The sequence below is a fragment of the Chrysochloris asiatica genome, unplaced genomic scaffold (genome assembly GCF_000296735.1).
Source record: "Chrysochloris asiatica unplaced genomic scaffold, ChrAsi1.0 scaffold00040, whole genome shotgun sequence".
NCBI lineage: Eukaryota > Metazoa > Chordata > Mammalia > Afrosoricida > Chrysochloridae > Chrysochloris > Chrysochloris asiatica.
Window position 1 is genome coordinate 20,493,849 of NW_006408558.1, and position 22,498 is coordinate 20,516,346.

General features: G+C 51.1%; 3 protein-coding genes across 3 annotated transcripts in view; 2 read left to right on the forward strand and 1 right to left on the reverse strand.

The window, feature by feature from the left end:
- LOC102824700 (chromosome unknown open reading frame, human C11orf85) overlaps window positions 1-10,275 on the forward strand; it is a 21,350-nt gene extending 11,075 nt beyond the window's left edge. Inside the window, exons 3-10 of the mRNA XM_006861082.1 lie at window positions 1,872-1,947; window positions 2,113-2,238; window positions 3,027-3,058; window positions 3,354-3,445; window positions 4,647-4,698; window positions 8,796-8,868; window positions 9,522-9,639; window positions 10,230-10,275. Coding sequence (XP_006861144.1) covers window positions 1,872-1,947; window positions 2,113-2,238; window positions 3,027-3,058; window positions 3,354-3,445; window positions 4,647-4,698; window positions 8,796-8,868; window positions 9,522-9,639; window positions 10,230-10,275 — 615 coding nt within the window. The remainder of the gene's footprint in view (window positions 1-1,871; window positions 1,948-2,112; window positions 2,239-3,026; window positions 3,059-3,353; window positions 3,446-4,646; window positions 4,699-8,795; window positions 8,869-9,521; window positions 9,640-10,229) is intronic.
- An 84-nt stretch (window positions 10,276-10,359) lies between these two features.
- GPHA2 (glycoprotein hormone alpha 2) lies at window positions 10,360-13,130 on the forward strand. The gene is made up of 4 exons (XM_006861083.1): window positions 10,360-10,380; window positions 12,555-12,657; window positions 12,767-12,951; window positions 13,029-13,130. The coding sequence occupies exons 1-4, from the start codon at window positions 10,360-10,362 to the stop codon at window positions 13,128-13,130; spliced, it is 411 nt and encodes a 136-aa protein (XP_006861145.1).
- Window positions 13,131-13,930: 800 nt separating this feature from the next.
- On the reverse strand, window positions 13,931-20,294 carry PPP2R5B (protein phosphatase 2, regulatory subunit B', beta). The gene is made up of 14 exons (XM_006860955.1): window positions 20,250-20,294; window positions 19,381-19,842; window positions 18,669-18,865; window positions 18,072-18,173; window positions 17,849-17,941; window positions 17,607-17,737; window positions 16,388-16,447; window positions 16,175-16,283; window positions 15,704-15,757; window positions 15,576-15,626; window positions 15,370-15,489; window positions 14,610-14,737; window positions 14,312-14,413; window positions 13,931-14,069 (listed from the first exon to the last, which is right to left on the reverse strand). The coding sequence occupies exons 2-14, from the start codon at window positions 19,577-19,579 to the stop codon at window positions 13,931-13,933; spliced, it is 1,485 nt and encodes a 494-aa protein (XP_006861017.1). The 5' UTR covers window positions 19,580-19,842; window positions 20,250-20,294.
- Between the last annotated feature and the right edge of the window lie 2,204 nt (window positions 20,295-22,498).

The following is a 22,498-nucleotide window of genomic DNA, read 5'->3' on the forward strand; positions in this document are numbered from 1 at the left end:
TGATATCTCTCATTCCACGGCCTCTTCTGAATCCAGCTTGAACCTCTGGAAGTTCTCTGTCAATGTATGATTGTAGCCGTTTCTGTATTACCTTCTGAGGCATACCTGGTGGATTTGAACCATGAACCTTGTGGTTAGCAGTCCAGTTACCAGTCCTATAGTGCCACACTTGGACTTCTGATGAGTGCATTTTTGTTGTTGTTGCTGTTAACTGCCATCAAGTTGGTACTGACTCATAGCAACCCCATGCACATATAAAGAAACACTGCCCGATCCCGCATCAGCCTCAACGAGTGGGTGTTAAGTGCCATCTAGTCAGTTCTAACCCATAGTGACCCTATATAGGGCTTCCAAGGAGCAGCTGGTGGGCTTGAACTGCCACCATTGCAGTTCAAACTGACCTTGCAGTCCAGCACATTAATCCACAGTGCCACACCAGGACTCCAACGAGTGGGTTGTTGTTTAAGTGCCATCGAGTCCATTCCAACCCATAGCGACCCTATATAGGGTTTCCAAGGAGCAACTGGTGAGCTTGAACCACTGACCTTGCAGTTCAAACGTAGAGCTATGCAAATAATATGCTTGTTGCCCACCAAGGGATTGGGCAACTTGCTGCTAATATAAATAAGTCATATGGAACCTTAAGGGAATTGGTCAGTTTTGCCATCCTGCTAGGGTTAAAAGCCATCCCAGAGGCAAGAGGTGGGAGCTTACTACCACTAAGAAGCAGTTGGGAGCAGAGAGTATCTTTTGGACCTGCAAGTCCCTGCACTGAGAACTTTGTAGAGCCACGAGATAGAGAGCTGTTACACCAGGAATGGTGCGAGGTAGCAAGAAGCAGCAGCAGAGACAAAGTGGCAGCAAAACCAGGAGACGGGAACAAGATAGGGTGGTGGGCTTCCCAGCCCATAGAGTAACGCAGCTACATTAGGGGAGCCAAGCTACCAAATGAAAGAGTTGAGTCTCAGCCTGTGGACAGGAGGTTCCCTGATGAAGTGGAGTGGCTCTAGGTACTTATTGGTGGAGTTAACGAGCTATGTGACTCTTGCCCAAGCAGGGCAGAGACTGCTGAGGGCTGAGAGAACAAGCCTGTTCCGAAGGGGCTAAGAGGAGCCTTGCCTGGCTGAAAGATAGGAGTCCTGCTTACATGCTTCCTGATCCTGTTCCTGATCCTGAGTTGTAATCCGTTATTTTCCTCATAAACTCTGTAACTGTGAGTTTTGTGACCACCAGCAAATTATTGAACCCAGCAGAGAAGTGGAGAGTGCCATGGGAGGATGGTACTAATTTGGGGTAGCTGTTGTTGATGCTAATTCTTCCTGCTCATGAAGTTAGAGGAGTTTGACTCTACGTGACCATCTTTACAACACAGTAAAGACAGTAAAACCTGTATAAGGAGTGTAGTAATGGCCAGATGCTAGCTACTCTGAAGTTTAAGAACACAGTTCTTTACAACTTGGAGATTCAAGGAACATTTTTGGGAGAAGATGATTTTGAACTCTGCCTTAAGGGATAGATAAGATTTGGATATGTACCAATGGGTGGAAAGGACATTTCAGGCAGAGGGAATAGCTTGTGCAAAAGCATAGAAATGAAGTTGTAAACGGCATGTTAAAGGTTCTAATAAACTCTAATCTATGTGAAGAACAGTAACAGTAGATTGGCTGAGACTGTTGGTACGTGCCTTCGGGTTGGTTCCAACTCAAAAGTGACCCTGGATAAGGTTTCAGAGACTGTATTTCTTTGTGGGAGCAGAAAGCCTCATATTCCTCCGCAGTGTGGCTAGTGGGCTCAAACCACTGGCCTTGTGGTTCACAGTCCAATGCTTATCCTACAGAGCCACCACTAGTCATTTCAAATTTTTATTCTAGGAGTCTATTCGCGTGGTTTTGGGAAACTTGGACAATCTGCAGCCTTTTGCTACAGAACACTTCATTATATTTCCCTGTATCCTTTCTTTCTGGCTGGAAATGAGCTGCAGCTGACATGGGAGATACAAATGGGAGCAGCACAACAATGGGCAGTTGGGAGGATAAGTCAGGAAAAGGAGAAGTCTCCTCCCTGAGATAATAGTTGTGGATGGTGACTGGTTTCCTTAGCACCATTTTCCAGATAAAAGCCAGTGGGAGAGCGTTTCCCGCCTGAAATTCAAACGTGGAGAAATGGTCTTGATCCCTTACCCATTTGTTTTCACTCTATATGTAGAGATGAAGTGGTTTCATGAAAACCCATCACCAGGTGAGTGGAAGTGTGGGTAGTAGAGTAGAAAGGGGGAAGGCTGGCTGTCCATGGGTTAGTAGTACAATCACAATACAGAGTGGTCACCCAAACTGGGCCCCCGTACCGCCTAGTGTAGAGGTCAAGATCATGTGCTCTAAGCCAGACTCTCTTGTGCAAACCCTAGTACCTTTGCCACTTAATAGCTGTGTGGCCTTAGATAAGTTGCTTATCTTTGTGTAACTCCTTTGTAAAATGGTAAGGAAAAACAACAGTCCCTATCTCTTTTGAGTTGTTAAGAGGATTGAATATGTAAGTACTGGTAGGTGAAAATACAAAGTGTGACTTAGAGTGGTATTCAGTAAAAGATACTTATATAAATACTTTCTCCTAATTCAGAGTATTCAGTGGCTTTCACTCTAGTGGCATCTTAAAGACAGCTACCGATTTCTAATCTCTGGAGGCTTTTTTTTTTCATGGAGGGACAAGAGGGCACCATGCCTTACAATGTCTACCCAGTTCATTTGCCACTAAGGCCTGAACTTCTTCTTTTCTCTTTGGTAGTAAGGATCATCCCCCTGGATTGTTAGAACTTCACGTGAATCAGACCCTTGTCAGCTTGGAGATGACAATAGTTCTGAAATGGAAAAGAGTTTGAAGACACTCTTTTCTAGGAAAAAAAGTACCAGGTAGAAGGGAGAAAAGTACACAGGGCAGTGTGTCAAGGGTCAGTCCAGAGAATGAAGTAATGGCCAGAGATCAGGGGAAATAGTCTTAACCCAGTAAGACATGCTAATTTCCTCTTGTAGGTGAACCAGTAAACAGCACTCCTCTTGGATTGGTAAGTTTGTCTATTTTAGACTAATTGAAAGTTTTCTTTATTACCTCCTGTTGTACAAAAAGTGTCTTGTTCTTGTCCCTTCTTCTTGTTTTCCATTTGGACATGCATTTAGAAGTGTCGGCATGAAACCATTTATCCCCTGTGTCTCTAGCAGAAAGTCTATCCATACTTGCCAAGCAGGTGTGAAAAGTTGGCTTTGGTAATTTACAGTTGGGGTGTCCTTCTCACTTGGCCCTCAAAAGCTGCCATAAACACCTGGAAAAGGAGGGGTCCCAGGTCTGGTTTCTCTTTGAAGGTTGCTGATGAGAAGAAATCAGCAGGAGCCCTGAGTAGGAAACGAAGGTACATGGAAGTGTCCAGTACACCCAGGACGTCAGGACTGGACAGGTCAGTAATATAGGCGAGATGAAATAAGCTTGGTCTGCTATTGCTACTGGATGGTCTGCCCTGGGCTGTGTCCGTTTCTCTCTCAGGGCTTCATTGGGTGGACTATCAAAGCCAGTGGATATTTGCAATATAATTCATACACAGTCCCTCCTCAGAAAAGTAGGATTCCTCAAGATGAGGGATGAAGTCCACACTTACTTTATGATCACCTATAACGGTCATCTATTATAAGGCACAGGCAGAGGGCACGAAACTTACGATATCACAGGATCAGGAAGCTTGAAGAAGAAAGTCTCCCTTCTTCAGTGCAAAACAACTCTGTCTCCTTTTATATTATACAAAGCATAGGGAAACCCTCAAAAGAGTGACAAGAAATATTCTCTTTTACCCAGAGAGCAGTGTGCTTTTGGAATTCTACCCTAAGAGGTTGTTTTTGTTAAAGTCGCCCATAGTGACCCTGTATAGCGTTTCCAAGGAATGGCTGGCGAGCTTGAACCACCAACCTTGTGGTTCAAACCAACCTTGCGGTACAGTGCAAAAAATGTAAATATTTGATAGAGTCTATCTTTCAGTTAATGAGTGAAGTACCTTTTGATTGTGTCGGTTGTTTTTAACAGCATCCCAGAACAAGCTGCTGGAGTGACCCAAGACGTGGCTTGCTCCAAGGCCCTAAGTGCGTTCACCCCAGATTCTCAGAGAGTAGCTGCTCTTTTCTGGGGAGTCTGCAGGCCCTAGACTACAGGAGCAGTGAGGGCAGACCACCAGAGAGTTTAGCTCTGCCCCCTCCAGATGCACAAGTCAGTGAGCACTGGAAGCCAGGTGGAGTGAGGGCACAGGGAGGTGAGAAGCTGGGCTCTATTATGTTGCACTGAATTTTCCATGGAGATGTAGTCTCGGATCTTCCCTGTCTCTGGGTTTTGGTGCACAATCAAGTATTTCAAAACCTGATCCATGGTACCAATCGTCTTTTCCTTTCCTCAACCCTCAGATCCTTAAGTGTCTCAAATTGGGGTTTTACTTTGAATTAGAGCAGCACCCACAGAGAATTTGGCCACACAGTGTGTTTTGCAGGCCAGGAGTAGTATAAAAGCTAGCCAACCTGCTGAAATACTCATCTAGGCCATGTTTTCATGAATGTGGCATTGTTGCTAATACCAGTAACATTGTCTGGAATTTCTTCTTCTCCTTCTCCCCACCCCAGGGAAAAAGCAGGGATGTCCAAGCAATGCCCCAGCAAAAAGAAAATCACAAAGGTAAGCACCAAAATGGCTTTCTAAGCTCTTGGCTGTTGGCTGCTGTTTCAAGTTGGGATTCATGTTACCAGCACATATTGGTCCTGAGTGTAGACGGAATTGACTGAACTCATTCTCAGGGTTAACTGTCTATAGAGCATCACTCAGCTCTGCTGCCCTTGCCATAGCCCATCCCCAAAGTGGCTGTGTAATACACACATTGATGGATTCTTTTGTTAAAAGGTCCTCTGTACTTTGCTCAAAAAGCCGCTGCTTTTTGAGCAAAGTAGATACTCTGCAATCAAGAAAATAGGTCTGTATTGAATTGAGGTGGGATCCAGTATAAGATTTTCTCTCTCAAAAGTGTTTTGCCTTCGTCTACATAGAGGACTGAATCTAGGGGTGTCTAGTGTTTACGGATGAAATGGGCTTGTGTAAGCACAGGACACTGATAAGAAAGAAAACATCATCACTAGAGCAGTGGCATTTCATTTCATTTGTGGGGTCTCTTCCTCACTTAGACATTCATGTATCTGCTATTCCTTCATTTAAGGATATCTTTTTCGTAATAATCTTTAAATTTGTACTCTTTTTCATTTGCTCTAAACTATTAACTATTCTCCATGCCTTGTACTCAAACCAATTACCATCAAGTAGATTCTAACTCAGCAACTCTATCATATAGGGCTTCTGAGGCTGTAAATCTTTACAGGAGCAGAAAGCCTCATCTTTTTCCCTTGGAGTGGCTGGTGGATTTGAACTGCTGACTTTGTGGTTAGCAGTCCAGTGCTTATCCAACCATGCCATATAGATCCTTTTTTTTCTTACTTCTGTCTGATATCATCGAAGTAGCTCTGACCCTAGCACCCCAACACTAACATCTCACCTCCCTCATCTTGGCTGGACCATTAAGGTGATAAGTTATGAAGCAAAGATTTGCACATGAATGTAGTCAGCACACTTTTATTGAGTGTCTACAATATGTCAGGTACTAGCAGTATCATGCTCTACCCTAAAGACTACGAGTTATAGATGTGATGGGTGCAGGACTAGAAAGCGCAGAGCACAGAGGGGGAAAGGTACCAAGGAGAACCTCACACAGACCAAGTGGTGTGAGGGCAGGGTTCCCCAACTGCTCAGAATACCCTATGGAGTTAAAGCCAAGGGCAAGAAGGTCTGATGCTTTGGGGGACTGCCAACCAGTACACCTGGAGCTCAGTGCTGAGAAAGGTTACTGGAGAGGTCAGCATGGCCATGCTAAGGAATTCAAACTGGACCTAGAAGATCATAAGAATTGACTAAATTAACATTTTGAAGCTAGAGGAGTGACATGACTTTAATTTTAAAAAGGTTATTCTTTTTCCTTTTTACAGTGGACTTTGTTGGGTACTGGGACCCACACAAGCAAATGTTGGGGGTGCTTTCTTCGTTCCTAGGGGCTTACTGTTTAGTTGGGGGAAGAATGCTCCCTTAGGTACTTAGACCACTGCCTGTGTGGGCAGGGTGAGAGTTCTGGGTTTCCAGTCATACCTTGGTCAGCCACTCACTGAGTGATTTTAGGCAGCTGATTGCCCTGTCCTATCACCCACCTTCCAAGAGGCAAAAAGACAAACGGAGAAAGTACAAGTGGAACACACAAAGCTCTGGAGAACAAAGGCGCTTTATACAACCAAGATAATTACTACTAAAGGAACATTTTCCTCACTCTCTATCCTTCGTTCTTTCCTATTCTTAGTTTGACACATCATCTCCCTCAAGAACAGTGCCCACAGCTTCTTACTCAACATAATTACCTTTTCAACCTGATAACTGCGTTTAGAAAAAATTCGGAGCAAAATGCAACCCAACCAAAAGAAACGTGTTTATTGATTTTGACTCAAAGCCTAAAGACAGTTTCTATTGTAGACGCTGTCCCCAACGAGCAGATTTCTCCTAAATTAAAGTGATCATAGTGACTCTCATTGTAAGTCTCTTCAGCTGGAAAATGGAATCTGCTTACAGTCCAGTGCTTAATATTTTCTCTGCCCTTTGCGGGAAGTGCAGGTGTAGGATCCCAGTCAGCGTGGATCACACACATCTGAGCACATTAGGAGCCTGTGTAGGGAACGCCTAGAAGAACACAGCTCATATCTGACAAGATCTCTTTCATAAGTGATGTTGGGGAAAGAATGAGAAGTAAGGGCAAAGCCATGAATGACCTCTAGTATTTCAGATCCCTGACTTAAGAGATCCAGCCTTGGGGAGGAAAGAAAATGGGGTGAGCACACAGATGGCCCAGAAGTGACGTTGATCATCATGCATGTCGCTCTTTAGTCACCTCTGCTTGTACTGCATGTCTAGGCAGACCTGGCCCTGAAGCTGCAGAGGGCATTCCACGTGGTCCCCTAAGTCTTGGTTCAGAGGCTGCAAAGTTTGTCTTCTCTTAGGACGCTGGCCTCCACAGTCTCATGATTACAGGAGAGCACAAAAGCTAACGAATCTTGTAAAGGTGGTTTCCCTGGTTCCGAGGTAGTGACCCTCTGTCAGAGGGCCTGTGCTCTTCTAGTTCCTGCTGCCAACCTCAGTAAATGCTTTCGGTATGGCCACACCTTGCAGGAGGAGTTAAGCCCCAAACCAGAGTTTTATTAAATTTGTAAGCATCATTCCCTCAAGCTAGAAACCAGAGATGGATCAGGCCCCTCTAAGTCCCATCTCTCGCCTGTCTAGGACAGGCCTCCTTCCACCCGAATTCCCTCTATGGCTTTTATAGACTTCTGATTGTGTGGTTAGATTTGAGGGCTTTGTGGAGAAGCTTATTTCAAAACTATCTGCCTTCTGACCTGAAGCTTGTTTAGGATGGGGACTCCTTTCCTGGGGGCTTGTCTGTGACCCCTTGCTATATAGTTCTTCACTAGTAAAATATCTCTAAAAACTCCCTAGGGGTTGCTGGGTAGTTGCTGGGTAAGGTCTAGCCATGTAAGGGGTCTGGCCAGTTGACAGAGGTTCCCAAAGAAAAGGCTTTGTTGTTAAGCGCCATTGAATCGGTTCTGCCTCATATCCACCATGCATAGGGTTTCTGAGGAGGGACTGGTGAGTTTGAACCACCAACCTTGTGGTTCATACTGACTTTGCAGTCCAGTGCATTAACCCACAGTGCTATACCAGGACTTCAAAGAAAAGGCTAGGGATCTTCATAAAGTTTGTGGGAAAATTACATTATCTTTAAATTTTTCCACAAATTTTTTGAAGTCCCCTTGTACATGAACTGTGTTTCTGACTATCACTATCTGGATGTTTACTGAAGAATGTTCTGGACTTAGAGCCAGGTTGTAGGTTGTCCCCTTCAGAATACACAGGAAGAAGTAAGTACTGTTGAGTGATGATGCATGGAAGGGAGTGTAATCACTGCAATGAAATGATGAGTTTAAAACCAATGTTCTCCCATGTAAACTATCACTCAATTCACAATGAAAAAACAAAACACAGGGAGTTCCTATCAGCAATAGCACAAAGAAACCCTAAAATTGCACTGTGTTGTACTAGCTTCTTATGCCCTAGCCTTATTGCTGCCTGTGTTGATTATGTTGACTCTGTACGGCACTGTGCCTGTTACATCTTGTCCCTTTCTAGAACGCTCTCCCACCCTGATCCTCTCCTCACCCCTATTGTGGCAAAGCGCCATTCACTCCTGAAGATCCCAGTCAAATATCACGGCCCCTGTGAGGCCTCCTGCCCTCACCACAGCTACTCAGTTCATGGCTTCCTCCGCCTCTAGTCTCATCACACTGTCCTGTAACATTTCGTTTACATGTCACTTTTACCCCATAGATTCTACCTTTCTCCAAGGTACGGTTATTTTTCTGTATCTCCTGATTTCTGAAACCTCAATATTCTGTCCTTGGCAATGGTAGGCACTCAGTAACACACAACGGTAACTAAAACCCAACCATTGTTCTTGGCTCTTAATCTTTAAGGCTTACAGTGTGGGAGAGACAGTGGTTAGGAAGCTGAAATGGAAAAAGAAGAGTCCTTTTAGAGAACCTGCCTGAACCATCCAAAGTCAGGCCTAACACTAATGTGAAATCAGACCACCAAGTTATATAAAAGCTTAAGACTTTTCTGTGTGTTTTTAAAATCAGAACAAAGAGAGAAAACACCAGCAGGAATGGCAGGAGGCCCCGGCAGTGGACAACACGGATGTCCAGGAACAGGGTAGGTTTTCAGAAACTCATAAGCACATGCCCTAAATAGAACCCTGCCCCCTTTGTGCTCTTAAGTGAGCAGAGCAGCAGAAAGCTCTGTGCCCAGGCACACTTAGCCAGGCCTACTCCAGAGCCTGCCCTAGAGTCCTTGACTTCCCACCAGTACGATTTCCAGAGGCTACGTTGAGTGCAGAGAGGGCTGCTGAGTTTTACAGCCATCGTTGGGAGGGACATGTCTGATTCTGTCTTGTTGGAACATCTACCTCTGTGGAAGTTTTGGAGCATTTCTGTTCATTGAAGGTAGATGGATGGTCTACCCAGACTGGGCCTGCATGGTGAGGGGCTACCCTTTCACCTTGCTAATCCTGTACCCAGTTGTCAGAGAAGCAGAGCTACACCTAAGTGACTTCATCAAAAAAATGCTATTGCAGGTGAAGACATACTAGCCTTCATGGTCTTGAGCCCTGTAAGGATTTCAAGGCCTGACTTTGAACATTCTCTGAGGTCAGAATAGCAGCTTCCTGAGCTGAGAGACAATTCGACATTCAGGCCTCAGATGAGGCTGCTGTGAAGCTGCCCTTGGCTCATATCCCCACTCTTTACATGAACGTACCCTCCAGACTGACATTACCTTTGCTCTGCTTGAGTGTCTTTTTTTTGCAGGATCCCAGTGGGAGGACAGCGTGGCCGGGCAGGTGGCTCCGTTAACTCAACAGAGTAATCCATCTCTACCTAAAGAACCCACAGAGCCGGGGGCCACTGGTTTCTTTGGGTTTCTAAGGTAGGACAGACTGCCCTTCTGCATCCAGTGGAGGGCCAGCAAGCTCTAGCTCCAGGACTTGGCGCCTTGTGTCCCTCAGAGAACTTCCAGAAGGAAGGAGATGACCCACGAGCTCTCGGTGTCCTGTCCAGGATAGGTAGACACAAGAGAGGAAGGTGGTAGTGAAGGCCCTTAAGAAATTTTACACCACCTAGCCCCACCCCAGTGTGGCCAGCACAGGGGCTAGAACATGGGATGTGGTAAAGGTGGCTGGACAGAGATCATTCTTCTGCTTGTGGGCCCTCCAGATGACCTGGCTACTAACGTGTGTCCATTTTCCCCTCTGGATCTAGGTTGTGTCTCCTGAGTTCTTAAAGAGCAGTTAGCAGATCTCTAGCTGTCTGTAGTTCAGCCACCCCTTGGGCAGCTCTCCATTTATTTTCCTCTCCTGAGTTTAATCTAATTTGGGTACCTTTTCAAAGGCTGATCCAGACTTGAGTTTCCATTCAGTGGTTCCCCAGAGCATAAGAGCTATAGCCAATGAAGCACTCCTGGGGAGAAAGGGAGGAGGCCTGTCGGAGTCTCAGCTTACCCCACTCTCATTCCTGCAGCTCGCTCTTCCCGTTCAACTATTTCTTCCGAAAGGACAGCCAGTGAGCCTTCCTAATGCACTGCCTTGCACTGAGGAGCACCTCCCAAGCTAGCCCTCCTTCATCCTCACCATTCTTGGGACAACCAGTCATGGCGGATGAGGCCCCTCGTGTGGGGTAGTCCTAGCTTTTACCCCTTTTTATCATCACATGTTTTTCTCCCATTTAAATGTTGTAATGAGAACGGCATTGTCAAAAATGCTCTCGTCTGACAATTTTACTGCCCTGAGAGCCAGTTCAGGTCTTTTGTCTGTAGCTCTTAGGATTTTAATGACAATAAATTATTGATGAAGAGTTATTGATAGAATTTCGTGAAGTGGAGAGAGTGAGGGAGAGCATATTCACCCCTCTAGATACACGAGTCTGCCTGGATAGTTGGGGCCAGTACCGGACTCCATGCTGAGGGGAAGGGGTCTTATCAGTCTCACCGTCCTGAGCTCTGCTGGCCCTTGAGAAAGCCCTCCCTTCCCTACATCACCTAATTTGACCCCAAAGCATCAGCAGGTTCTCAACAGACAAAATGCTTCCCATCTACCCTTCTGACCTTTTGGCCAGATGCAGACTCCAGATTAACCGGAGACAGTGTAGGGTTGACCAGGAGACCAGGGCGTCTGAGCAGCCTTCATGTTCCTGGAGGGTTCATTGGAAACATAGATGAGACTCATGTGGCCACAGGGAACTACGATAAGATGGAGACATAGGGGAGCCAATGTTAATTCAAAAAACAACAAAAAAAAATCACTTAAAATTTTTATTTTGTTAGGAATATACACAGCACAGCAGACACCATTTCAACAGTTTATACATGTACAATTCAGTGACATTGGGGATATTCTTGGAGTTATGCAGCTATTCCCATCCTTTCCCCTCCCATTCTGAGTTGCTGCCCCCCCCCACCATCCACATCAGGAACGAATCACTGTTTAATTATGAGCAGTGCCCCATATTAGGACAACAGGCTACCTGGTGAGGTAATGTGAACTCAAAAGTCATTAGATGTCTAGACCCACCTGGGAGCCAGCAAGATGCTGGGGGACGGAGGGAGGGATGAGGGAAGAGCATAGGCCCCCAAACCTCCTTGATCTGGAGCCTTCCCCTTCTGTAGGGAGAAGTGAGCGATGGTACCTGAGCACATGGTACTGAAGGGGTCGGTGGGAAATACCAACTCCCCTCAGATGGCATTGCCCTCTTCTGCCCAGACTGGCCTGCTTTACAACACTGCTGATGGCCATTCATCCCCCAGGGGAGGAGTTAATGGACTCTGAGTTGGTCAGGGAAGCAGGGACCTAGAATTACCACAGACTCCCTCAGCTCCATCATGCCCCCAGCTTCTGCTAACAAGGGGTGTTTTCCGGACTTCTCACATCATGGTCCCCAGAGTAACTTAGTACCAGCCTGGACAGCAGGAGACTTGGAGTTGTCATCATCCTCAGCACTAACTAGCTGTGTGACCTGTAGTGACTGTCCTAGTCTTAGTTGCCTCACTTGTGAAGTGAGAGCTATATGAAATGGTGGGATTTGCTTGCTTGGATTGACAGCTTTGGGCTTTTCTAGGAGTCAGGCCCCTGATCCCAGGGATGGGGCACTTTCTGGCTCAGAGCCCCATCTAGATGACACAAAGTGAGAAGTCACCTAGCGACACTGTCAAAGTGAAACATGAAACGGGCCTGCCAACAGGTACATCTCAGGTATGCTGTACCCCATCCCCAGTGCCTTGCCGCTGCAGGGCTGAGCTTGGAGGGCGGGCAGCCTGAACAGGGAAGCCTCATGCCCAACGTTACACCACATGAAAAGAGAACCCAGGTGGCCCCAGCTCATCCCAGTCTGGACCTCTCAATGCCCAGCTCAGTCCTTGGGCAGAAGGGAACTCTCTGAGGCATGGGCTGGCCCAGGTGGGATTGTTCTAGGCCTCTGGTTGGGGAGGCAGGCAGGAAAGCCAAGCTCTGTGAGGGCGTGGCTCCAACCACAGAAATAAAAACCCGAGGAGAGCTGGCCTCAGTTTGGAGACCAGCGGGAGGCTCCAGAGACTCCATTGCTCTGTCCCACCTCAGAAGTGGTGAGCAGGCCGAGGATAGAGGATAGAGGAGCTGGGGAGCTCAGGGCTGCAGATGAGGGGGCGTGGAGGGAGGGATGCTTGGAGGGAGAACCGCTTTCACAGCTGCTCACACGTGCCCACCAGTGACACGGCAGGCACACCCACACCTATAGGCAGACCTCGTCCTGCACAGGCGTGCCTTGCCTGGTGCGTGCAGAGTTTAAAGACCCCCTTCCGGCCTGCACACCCAGGTGCCCATGGCGTTCCCTAAAACCCTGCTCTTCTGCCTGCTGGTCATGGTGGTCCCTAAAGGCTGGGCTCAGGCAGCCATCACCCCAGGCTGCCACCTGCACCGTAAGTAATCTGGGACCAGCGAGCAATCTGGGTGGGAGGAAGGAGCTGGTGGTCTGCACCACAGGGCAGGGAACATCCCACTGAGTCTTTAGCAGCGCACCTCTCCTAGCCTTCAACGTGACAGTACGAAGTGACCGCCAAGGCACCTGCCAGGGCTCCCATGTGGCGCAGGCCTGCGTGGGCCACTGCGAGTCCAGTGCCTTCCCCTCCCGGCGCTCAGTGCTGGTAGCCAGCGGCTATCGTCACAACATCACCTCCGTCTCCCAATGCTGCACCATCAGTGGCCTGAAGAAGGTGAGGGGGCTGGTTTAGGGGTGAGGGGTTGGCGAGGAGATACGAGGGGACTGGAAGGCTGTCCCCTTCTCCTGCAGGTGAAGGTGCGGCTGCAGTGTGCAGGGAGCCGGAGGGAGGACCTGGAAATCTTCACAGCCAGGGCCTGTCAGTGTGACATGTGCCGTCTCTCACGCTACTAGCCCTTGAGCGAGGCGGGCAAGCAGTCTGATGGGAAAGGTGTGGGTCTAGAAACTTCCAGAGAAGTGGCTGTGGGGTTTTTTCCTAAAGGAGTGTTCTGTGCCGATTCTTCCTCAGAGCTTCTGGGATTGTAAACCCCTGCCTTTTTCTGTCACCCCACTTCTCCAGTCAAATAAAGTGAGCAGTATGAGTTTCTCTCTTTATTGCGTCCACCCCCAGCCAGGGGAAGGGGGCTAGACCAAGATTACTGTGACCCCCAGTCCCAGGACACTGGGAATCTTCTTGTCTGTGCCCTCCCCCCTCCCCCTGCCCAATAAATAAAAAGGAGACGCAGACGAACAGGCTGAGGGAGAGGAGGGAGAGATGATGTCCTGGGCTGTCTGTAGTGGGGGGTGGGGGTGGGGTGGGGAATAAATAGACCATGGATCCCATGGTGGGGTGAAGAGGACCTCGCGCTGGCACGAGGTAGGGGCAGGCACAGGGAGGAGGCAGGAAGCAGGGCCAGGAACCTGCCTGTAGCTGGCTGGGTCCCAGCTTAGCAAGCAGGGCAGATCCCTGATGGCAGCTTCCTGGTCAAGCTTGTCCGGGTCAAGTCCCACCTTGAGGACCTGAGAGTTCTGTTGCCCAGACCACCATCTTTTCTCTCCCCCAAGTGAAAGCTGCCCTTGTGGGCCAGGCAGGGCATTCTCAGACCCCTTAGCCCAGGCCAGGGGTAGGTGTGTGTCTCTGGGCCCCTGGGCAGAAGTTGGGGAGGAGGGACTGGTGGCTCTGGGCTCCCCACTCCTCTTCGGCCGTAGGATCTCTAGCTCTGACCTCCAGTGGTGGCCACCTGGGCGGTTAGCCGCTGGAGGGGGGCCTCCTTAGCCCCCTGTAAACGGCGAAGTCGTAGCTCCTCCAGGCCTTGCCACAGCTCTTGGCGCTCTTGGGCCTTCTGCTGCTCCCTGAGGGTAGAGGGTGAGGCAGCCCGGGCCCTGGGCCTCCCACCACCTTCCTCCCCACCATTCCCAACTACAGAGGAACGGTTATGAGACCCAGGCTAAAGGGGGGGTCCCCTGCTACAGGGAGCCCCAAGGCTTATGTGAAACAATTGTCTGAGGCTGCAGTGGGTAGGCAAGGGAGAGACTGGAACCTTCTGCTCAGGCGGGGCCACAGGGAATCCTTTAGTTTCTGCCCCCACACTCACTGCTGCTTTTCCAGCTTGTAGGAGGCTGTGAGCTCATCGAAGAGTTTCCCATTCATCTCCATGAAGGTCTTAAGCACGTTGTAGATCAGAGAGACGATGGTCCTGGGCAGGGTTGAGGAGGGATGTGGAGATGAGAGCCATTTCACTTGCCCACCAGCTAGCTGCCTGGCTCAATGTCTTCTGAAGGTCCACTGGCCACCAAGCCAACCAGCACTTCCTCGTCTCCCTGCCCCTCTCCAGCTCCGGGAGAGCCCGGGGTCTTAGCTGACCTACCCTGGTCCCCGTCCCTGGCACTCACTGATTCCAATGCTCCTTGGAGACCTGGTAGAGAGTCCCGAACACAGCAGGCAGCACAGTGTGGCAGTTGTCCTCAATGAGGCTCAGGATATACTCGTTGTTCCAGAAGTACAGAGCCCGCTCTGCAACCTGAGCCAGATGAGACAGTGGTGGCTGGTCTGTTGGGCTAGGTATGCTAGCCACCCCTTACCTCAAGGCCCTTGGCTCATATGAGCCTGGAACCCTCAAAGGTAAATCCTAGCTCCACTCTAAGCTGACCTTGCAACCTCTGCCTGCTTTCTCATCTGTAAAATGGGGCTACTGATGCCTAGCTGCACAGGGCGTTTACAAGAATTCAGTGAGATACTGGGCCTTGCAGTGTTCAGTAAATGGAAATACTGGAATTGCTGTGTAGAAGAGTTGATTTTCACCAAATGACAGCTCCCAGGAATGGGAGGTGGTCTGTACATACATGCAGAGGGGTATGATTGTGGGAATTCTGACTGCTGGTGTAGGATGAATGAAATCTATGGGGGAAAGTGGGAACACTGTCCACCCCATTTCCACTCTGGAGCCAGCATACACTCACCATTACCCTCACACCACCACCCTGAGGAGAGATCATTGTTGGCCCATTTACAGATGAAAAGCTGACTTGCTCACAGCCCAACACTAGGTCTCCTGCCTCTAAGCCCAGTGGCTCCCAATAGGGCAGAGGGAGCTGTGTCAGGTGGACCAGGCGACCTTCTGGGTCATCCACGCCACCTGTCTTCACCTCATACCTGGAAATGGGGGCTGGAGACGCAGCGAGCCACCTGCTTGAAGAGGGGCTCCTGGATCTTCACAAACTGGGAGGGCTCAATGACATCAAGAATCTCTTCCATCTCCCCCAGAAACATCACCTGAGGGAGTGGGGCAGATGGGCAGCGCTCACATCCCCTGCCACAACGCACCCCCCTCTGGTGGGCATCTGAGCCTTTCTCCATACCTCTTTCTGGGTGCAGGTTTTGGGCCAATACTTCAGGAGACCCCGGATCACCTATGTGGGTTGAGGGAGAAAGCAGTCAGACCTGCAGAGGTGGAGGCCTGTGCTCCCCCCGATCCCAAAGGACTCACATGCTCTGTAAGGGTGGCATCCTTCTCCAGGAACTGAACCACACAGTATGCCAGCTGTGGAAGAGAGAAAATGGGGATCAGGGAGGGCCAGGGGCCAAGGACTGGCCACCCAAGACAGCCAAGGCATGGGCTCCAGTTCACCAGTCTTTCCATAGCACCTAGGATGGGCCAGCAAGCAGTCAGTGTGCTGGGAACACTGGAAATGCTCGGCCCAGTACATCCCTGTCTATGGATTAGAGAAGAAATGTTTCATTCTGCCTAGGGCAGAAGCAAAGAGGCCAGGGAAGGCCTCCCAGAGCTGCTGTCTGAGATCAGCCTTAAAGGGTCAGTGGGAATCCTCCAAGGGGGATGAAACAGCCTCGGAAAAGAAATGGACGGAGGGAGCGGATGCTGTGAGTTGGTGACTCTGGCGGTGCACCTGCCTGCCCCCATGAGAAGCTCTTTGCAGGCAGGACCAGGTAAGAGGCTCACCTGGGCATGAAAGACAGACAGTGACTTAACAGAGTGCAGGGGGATCAGGACCCGGACCAGGAACTGCTTGTGCTCCGTCTTCAGGGGCAACGCAAAGCCATTGATGATGCTGAGGCGGGGCAGAAGAGGACAGGAGAGCTCAAGGGACTGACTGACTGGGCCCATCCCCCCGTCCAGAACCAAGCTGTGCCCACTCGGGCCCAGGAGACTCACCTTCCCAAGATCTCAAGCAGCTCAGCCACGCCGTTGAAGTGCTCCAGCTCATAGATGAACCTGCAGAGGGACTCGAACAATCAGGTCGGCCTGCCCACCCCTCCCGCATTCTAGTGCCAAACTAGGCCCTGCTGAGCTCCACCTCCACACTCACCTCTAGAATCCTCTGCTCTGCTCAGTTACCTTCTGCCACTGCGTTCCAGCTCCAATCTCTCTCTGGGACGCATCCCAACTCATCTAACGCCTCACATCCCACCAACAGACCCTGAGTTACATCCTCGTACTCAAACAAAAGAACACCATCTACTCTTCCGTGGCTTCCCAAAATGACACCACAGGTAAAATGCATTAGACTAGACTCCTTATTCAAACAAAAGAGTTGCCATGGAGTCTTCTCTGATTCATAGCAACTTCGTGTGTCAGAATAAAACTATGTTCCAAAGGATCATCAAGGGCTGAGCTTTCTAAAGTAGATCACCGGGCCTTCTGAGGTGCCTCTTGTACACACAAACCACTAAGTTCTTGGTTAGCATCAAACATGTTAACCATGGCCATCACCCAGGGACTCCTAGACCCACTATATACAGATGAGGAAATTGAGGTTTAAAGTGTCAATGAAAGTGGTTTGCATTTAAATGAAACTGACCCTGAAGTTAGTCAATGAAGACTTCTGGGCTCATGGAGGGCCAGGGATCATGACCCCCCCTATTTATAGCTAATGTGACAGAGTTCCGGCCTCAATCGGGAATTACCCCTAGTGTTTTGGAGCACACCACCACTACCAATTTGGTGTTGATGGATTTGCTTCAGTTAACTCAAAGATTATTCCCAATGAGATGAGGGAACTAGGAGAGAGTTTCAACAAAAATTCACAGCCCAACTGCAAGAGAACTTGCCTAAATTCTCCCAGAGATCGGCCCCACACTCAAAGGCAGACCATGTCACTCCAGAACATGTGATTTGAGCATCGGTGCTGGGGTTTTTGGTCCTGATGGCAGGGCACAAAAAGGGTCCAAAGGACCTAGTCCCTGCACACCACGTGATGTCTGTGAGTCTCCATTTCCTCATCCGTACAGTGAAAAAAAGCCTCCTTTCCCCGATCACCTCACAGGCTTTGTATAATCAACACGCAGGAATGACCTTGATGTCAGAGTGCCACCTAGCCCCACAGCCCAGAGGCCTTTTGGCGCCTCCCCCCTGACCCCCTCAGGTGGCTTACCGCAGGAAGATGTGGTTGCACTGTTTGCGGATATAGGCACGCAGCCCCAGGAACTTGCCATAGACCCGGTGTAGGATGGTCTTGAGGTACTCACGCTCCCGGGGGTCCTCGCTGTCAAACAGCTCTAGGAGCTGGGGGACCCAGGCTAGGGGTCAGACAGGAGGCCAATCCAAGGTGGCTACCATCCTATCTCCCACCCCTCAGAGTGCCTGCCCCTCCCCAGCCTGGGTTCCCCACTTCACCATCAGGACAAACTTTTGATCCACATATCTCTTTGCCACAGAGGGCTGGAAGTCTGGGCTCTCCAAGAAACGCAGAAAAAATTCATAGACCAGCTGGGGGTGGAAAATAGAGAGGTACCTTCAACCCCATGGCCCTCATTTGACACCCTGAGCCTGAGGAGCTCCTCCCACCCTCCTGGGTCACTTCTGAAGCTCAGACCCTTGCCTTCCCAACCCTTCGTACCTGCAGGTGTGGCCATGAAGGCTCAAGGTTGGGCTCATCCTCTTCAGGGTCAAATTCAGGGTTCTCGCTGGGCGGCAGGGTTCGAAAGATATTGACGGAGATCTGAGGGGCAGAGGGAGGGTTCTTTAAGGAAGACCGTGAAGGCTGAAATCAAGGGTCCCTCATCCTAATGGGTTCATCAGTCCCTGTCAGATGCTCATAATATGTCAGCCTGGCCCAGGGCTGGGACCCCGCGTGGGTGAGACCATCAGGTGCAGTCCAGAGGAAAGGTAACTTGGGAGGTGGCAGGACCCACCTGATGGGCACTCTTCAGCTTGAACACTGGGGAAAAGATTGGTGGAAGAGGAGGCACCTGAACCAGGCCACGGAAAGTAAGGGGTGTGAGAAGGGTACTCAAGGCCTCGGTGAGAGGGGTGCTTGGGGGTCAGGCCAGGTGCTGGGAACCAAAAGAGGGGAACGGAGGGGGGGGGCAGGAGTCCAAGTGAACAGGGTGGAGATTGTCCCCTGCACAGTGAACCAGGAAGATTCCCACAGCTCTAAGACCCCCACAAGGTTGGGTTCACCCCCTCCTCTTGGCAGCCCAATGCCTGTGCTCACCATGCGGATGATGTCTGGGTACACAGGCTCAATGAGGACTCCCCGTGTGCTCCCCACACACTCCACCAGCTCATTGAGGGCCGCCCGCTTCACCTCCTTCCCCTTCAGGTCGGCCACACAGTCCAAGAAGTCAAAGAGCACCCCACACTGGGCCAGCTTACGGCTCAGCAGCTCATGGAGCTCGGAGGCAGGCACATCTAGGAGGCAAGGGGTGCTGAGCCAGGGTCCTAATGCCACAGGAGCCCTGCAGAGCGCACACAGCCCCTGTTCCACCCTCCACTCCGCCAGGGTACCCAGGCTCACAAGATACTGGTCTGAGCAAGGCCATGGACAGGGGTGGGCTGAGGGGTGGGAGTGGAGAGACATGCCTCCCTCTCACACCATGTTTTGTAAGCCAGAAGTGCGAGGGGGCTCAGACCAGTGGATCCCTAGGGTCCTCTCTGATTTGGCCATCAGACCTTGTGACGCCGGGGTGCTGCGTCCAGTACCAGCTCCAGGGCCCTGGCAGCAAACTGGGCTGTTAGTGGCTTCCAGGAGCTTAGGCTGCAGCCCCACCCTTGGCCTTGGTCAGCCCCCTAGGGTGGCGCCACAGGCCGATGCCCCACCCCCCAGGGATGACAGACCAGTCAAGCCATGCGTCAGCAAAGAGGGCCGGAGGGCTGGGGGGGCAGTGGCGACTGAGGACTGGAAGGGGCCTGGGCCCAGGGCTCACCTTTAAGCAGGGGCAGTGGGGTAAGCTCTTGCTGGTTGCTCTGATAGCGAAACTGAGAAGAGCTATGGGAGCGCCGGGGCCGGGCCCTGCGCAGGGAACGCCTGGAGAAGCCATCCACCTTGTCGGGTGGGGGCACAGGCGAGAGCCCTGGGGATGAGGGGCTGGTGGGAGTGCTCGCAGGAGGCAGCTTCGTCTCCATGGTGGCCAGGCAGTGGACAAGCCTTCAGAGCCCCCAGGGGTCCCTCTGGGCCTGGAGAATGCTGGTTGACACTGAGCTTCCTAACTTGGGCCCATCCTTTTGGGGCGTGGGGGGGGCCACAACCACAGTCCTGGGCCCCCCCCTCCCACAGCCTCCAGCAGCTGCCCAGTCCTGGGAGGCAGGCAGGCAAGAGAAGAGGATGGCTCGGGCCTCAGGTCCTTCCTGGGGGTCCCAAGGAGTCCAGTTAGGGGTCCCACCTGGTTCTTTGGAAAATGAAGTTGGGGCAGAAAAGGTGAACAAGGAAAAGATAGAGAGAACTGGTCAGTCTGTTCATTCTGGAAAGACAGGGTTGGGGGGCTGCAGCTGAGGGCTGAGTCTCCTGTCCCCTCCTCCAACCCCCACCCTGGCCTGTACTCCATGAGGTGCAGCCCCCTTCCACGGTCACCCATCCAGATGACAGGCCCCTGGCTCCAAAACAGCACCTATCTATTAAACCAGCCCTACTGTGGCCATCCCTGTCCCTTACAGAATGTAGCCCCTGGCCCAGAAGTCAGATCTTCTAATGGGACCCCCTTCCCATGCCACCACCCGCTCCTGAAACCTGGACACCCTCCCCCCACCTCAGCGTCTCCAAACCTCATGGGCTCCTAGTGAGGAAGGGTACACTCACTTCTCTGAAACCAAGACTTTGGTCCCCAACCTCCAGGGCCTGCTCACGGGGGTGGGGGGCAGCCGCACCGCTCAGGGCACTGGGGCTGGGCGGCGACGTTCCAGGGTTCTCCCGCGGGCTTCAGGGCACTGGAGCATCCCCCCAGCTCAGTCCTGACCCGGGGTGCGGACGGACGGCGGGCTCCAGACTATCCTGATGGCGCGCGGACCTTTGGCTGTTATCGGGGACCCAGACCCAGCGCGGCGCAGCGGAGCCCCAGCTCTGTGCGCACCGGCACCAGCGCCCAGCTGCTCAGGATGACATCAAGTCACCTCCCCCCCGCCCGGCCCGCACCTCCCCGCGGGCGGGGGGGGGGGAGGAATGCGTCAGGCAGGTCCAAGGGCCTCTGGGAGATGTAGTCCCCGCTCCGCTTAAAGGGGGCGACCGTACGCCAGGGGTGACACTGTGGGCAGACTCCAGGAGACAGGCTAGCTCCAGCTCTGGAAGCCAGCAAGCAGCGTGGGCTGGATACCTCTTTGAGGCTGAACCCCTGGCCTATGGGACGGAATTTGCGTAACGAATGAGCAGGACACACAAATTTACACCAGGAAGCAGGCGGCGATGCCAGCACACGGGCAGGAAATGGGCCATCATCCTATATCAGGCCCAGGGATTCGCCTGATCCACTCAGGCCCAGACCACCACCTTGGGAATCCCCGCTCCCACCCCACCCCGGCTAAACACTTCCAAGGTTCCTGGGAAGCCGGCACTGGACGGGTTAATAGTCTACGGCGAGTCCGGGCCTGCTGGGAGGGGTGTGGCTCACCTGAGACTGCTGGGAGTTGTAGTCCATCCTCAGGCCTGCAGTCCCCCTCCCGTCTCTTGCTAGCTGTCATGACATCATCGTCTCGGATTTAAAGGGCCAGCCTTAGAGTGGCAAAGAGAGAAGGTGTCCTCCTGGAGCTGCCACACCATCCCAGGCAGGCTGGCCCTTCAGGGCGAACCTCCCAGTTACTCTGGTCTCTCAGATGCGCTAATGGGGTCCCTTGTTCAAAACCTTACTGAGGTGCCCAGGATCCAGGCACAAGTGGAGAGGGGGCTCCAGGAGTTTGGCATTCCTGCTAAAAGTTCCCCACCTAAGAGCCCAGGCCCCAGCCCCTTGCACTACCTGTGAAATCTTCATCTGGAAGAATAACTGGTCCATAGCAACTCTGAGCCACAGGCGTGGGCAATGAGACTGGCAGGGAGGGCAGCAAGGGACTGGGGTCCTTTCAGAGTCTGTCTGCTTGCTGTGGGCCTTGGTGACTGCTCAGTGGACCAGTGGATCCATTCAGCCATCCTCCTGCTTAAAAGGCAACCTTGGTGCCCAACAGCCAAAAATGAGGCAGGGCTCCAGGATCATACCACCAACCTGCCACCAGCTTGCTTACTCATAATCTTCAGCAGGCTTCACCCATCTGGGCCTCAGTGTCCTCCTCTGTCAGATGGGAACCTGTGGTCTCTCTTCTACGCTGCTTCCCAGACTCAGTAGGAGAAGCCTCTCCCACATCCCTGGGGGCTGGGTAAGTCTTCTATGGGCAGAATAAAATCCCAAGTTCCAGGCCTGTCACCCAAAAAGGGACCAGGGGCCAAGTTCCCACCTCCCAGTATAGGTCAGGAAAGCACTGGGGACCGGAACCCTCCAAGTGTCTCAAGGTTAGGCTGACCATAGCTGGCTACAGTTTTGTACAAGGAGGTCCACTGATTAGGGGGATTAGGTAAGAACAGAACAGAGAAGACTTCCGAGAAGAAAGGGCCTTCCACCTGGGCTTCAACCTAGATTTAAGGTCACCTGGAAGGTGTACAATGAAATTTCTTTATTTTTAAAAACATGCTACCATATCAGAAAACAAGGAGGACTACAAAAGTTAAAATGAATAGAGGTAAACACTGTTAACTGATGATACATGGAAGGGATTGCAACATTGTAATAAAAGGAACTGTCCAATGTGGGAATGTGATCTGCAGCTATAAACCTTCGCTCAATTCGCAAAAAAAGAAACAAAAACAAAACAGTAAACTCCTATTTACTATGTCTTCTTGTTGCTAAATGCCATCAAGTTGATTCCAGTTGATAGTGACCCTGTGTCCAAGGAGCAGCTGGTGAGTTTGAGCTGCCAACCTTGTGGTTAACAGTTCAATGCTTATTGTATAGAGTCACACCAGGACTTAGCTGAGAAAGAAAAAAAAACACCACCACATACGTTGCCTTATAATTGACTCCAATTTGT

Coding starts and splice junctions, on each gene's coding strand:
- GPHA2 (XM_006861083.1), top strand. CDS start 10,360: ATGGCGGATGAGGCCCCTCGT. Junction 10,381..12,554: donor TGGCGGATGAGGCCCCTCGT/GTGGGGTAGTCC, acceptor CTGCACACCCAG/GTGCCCATGGCGTTCCCTAA. Junction 12,658..12,766: donor CCCAGGCTGCCACCTGCACC/GTAAGTAATCTG, acceptor CACCTCTCCTAG/CCTTCAACGTGACAGTACGA.
- PPP2R5B (XM_006860955.1), bottom strand. CDS start 19,579: ATGGAGACGAAGCTGCCTCCTGCGAGCACTCCCACCAGCCCCTCATCC. Junction 16,284..16,387: donor CTGCTTGAGATCTTGGGAAG/GTGAGTCTCCTG, acceptor GCCCCGCCTCAG/CATCATCAATGGCTTTGCGT. Junction 15,627..15,703: donor ATGCCACCCTTACAGAGCAT/GTGAGTCCTTTG, acceptor CAACCCACATAG/GTGATCCGGGGTCTCCTGAA.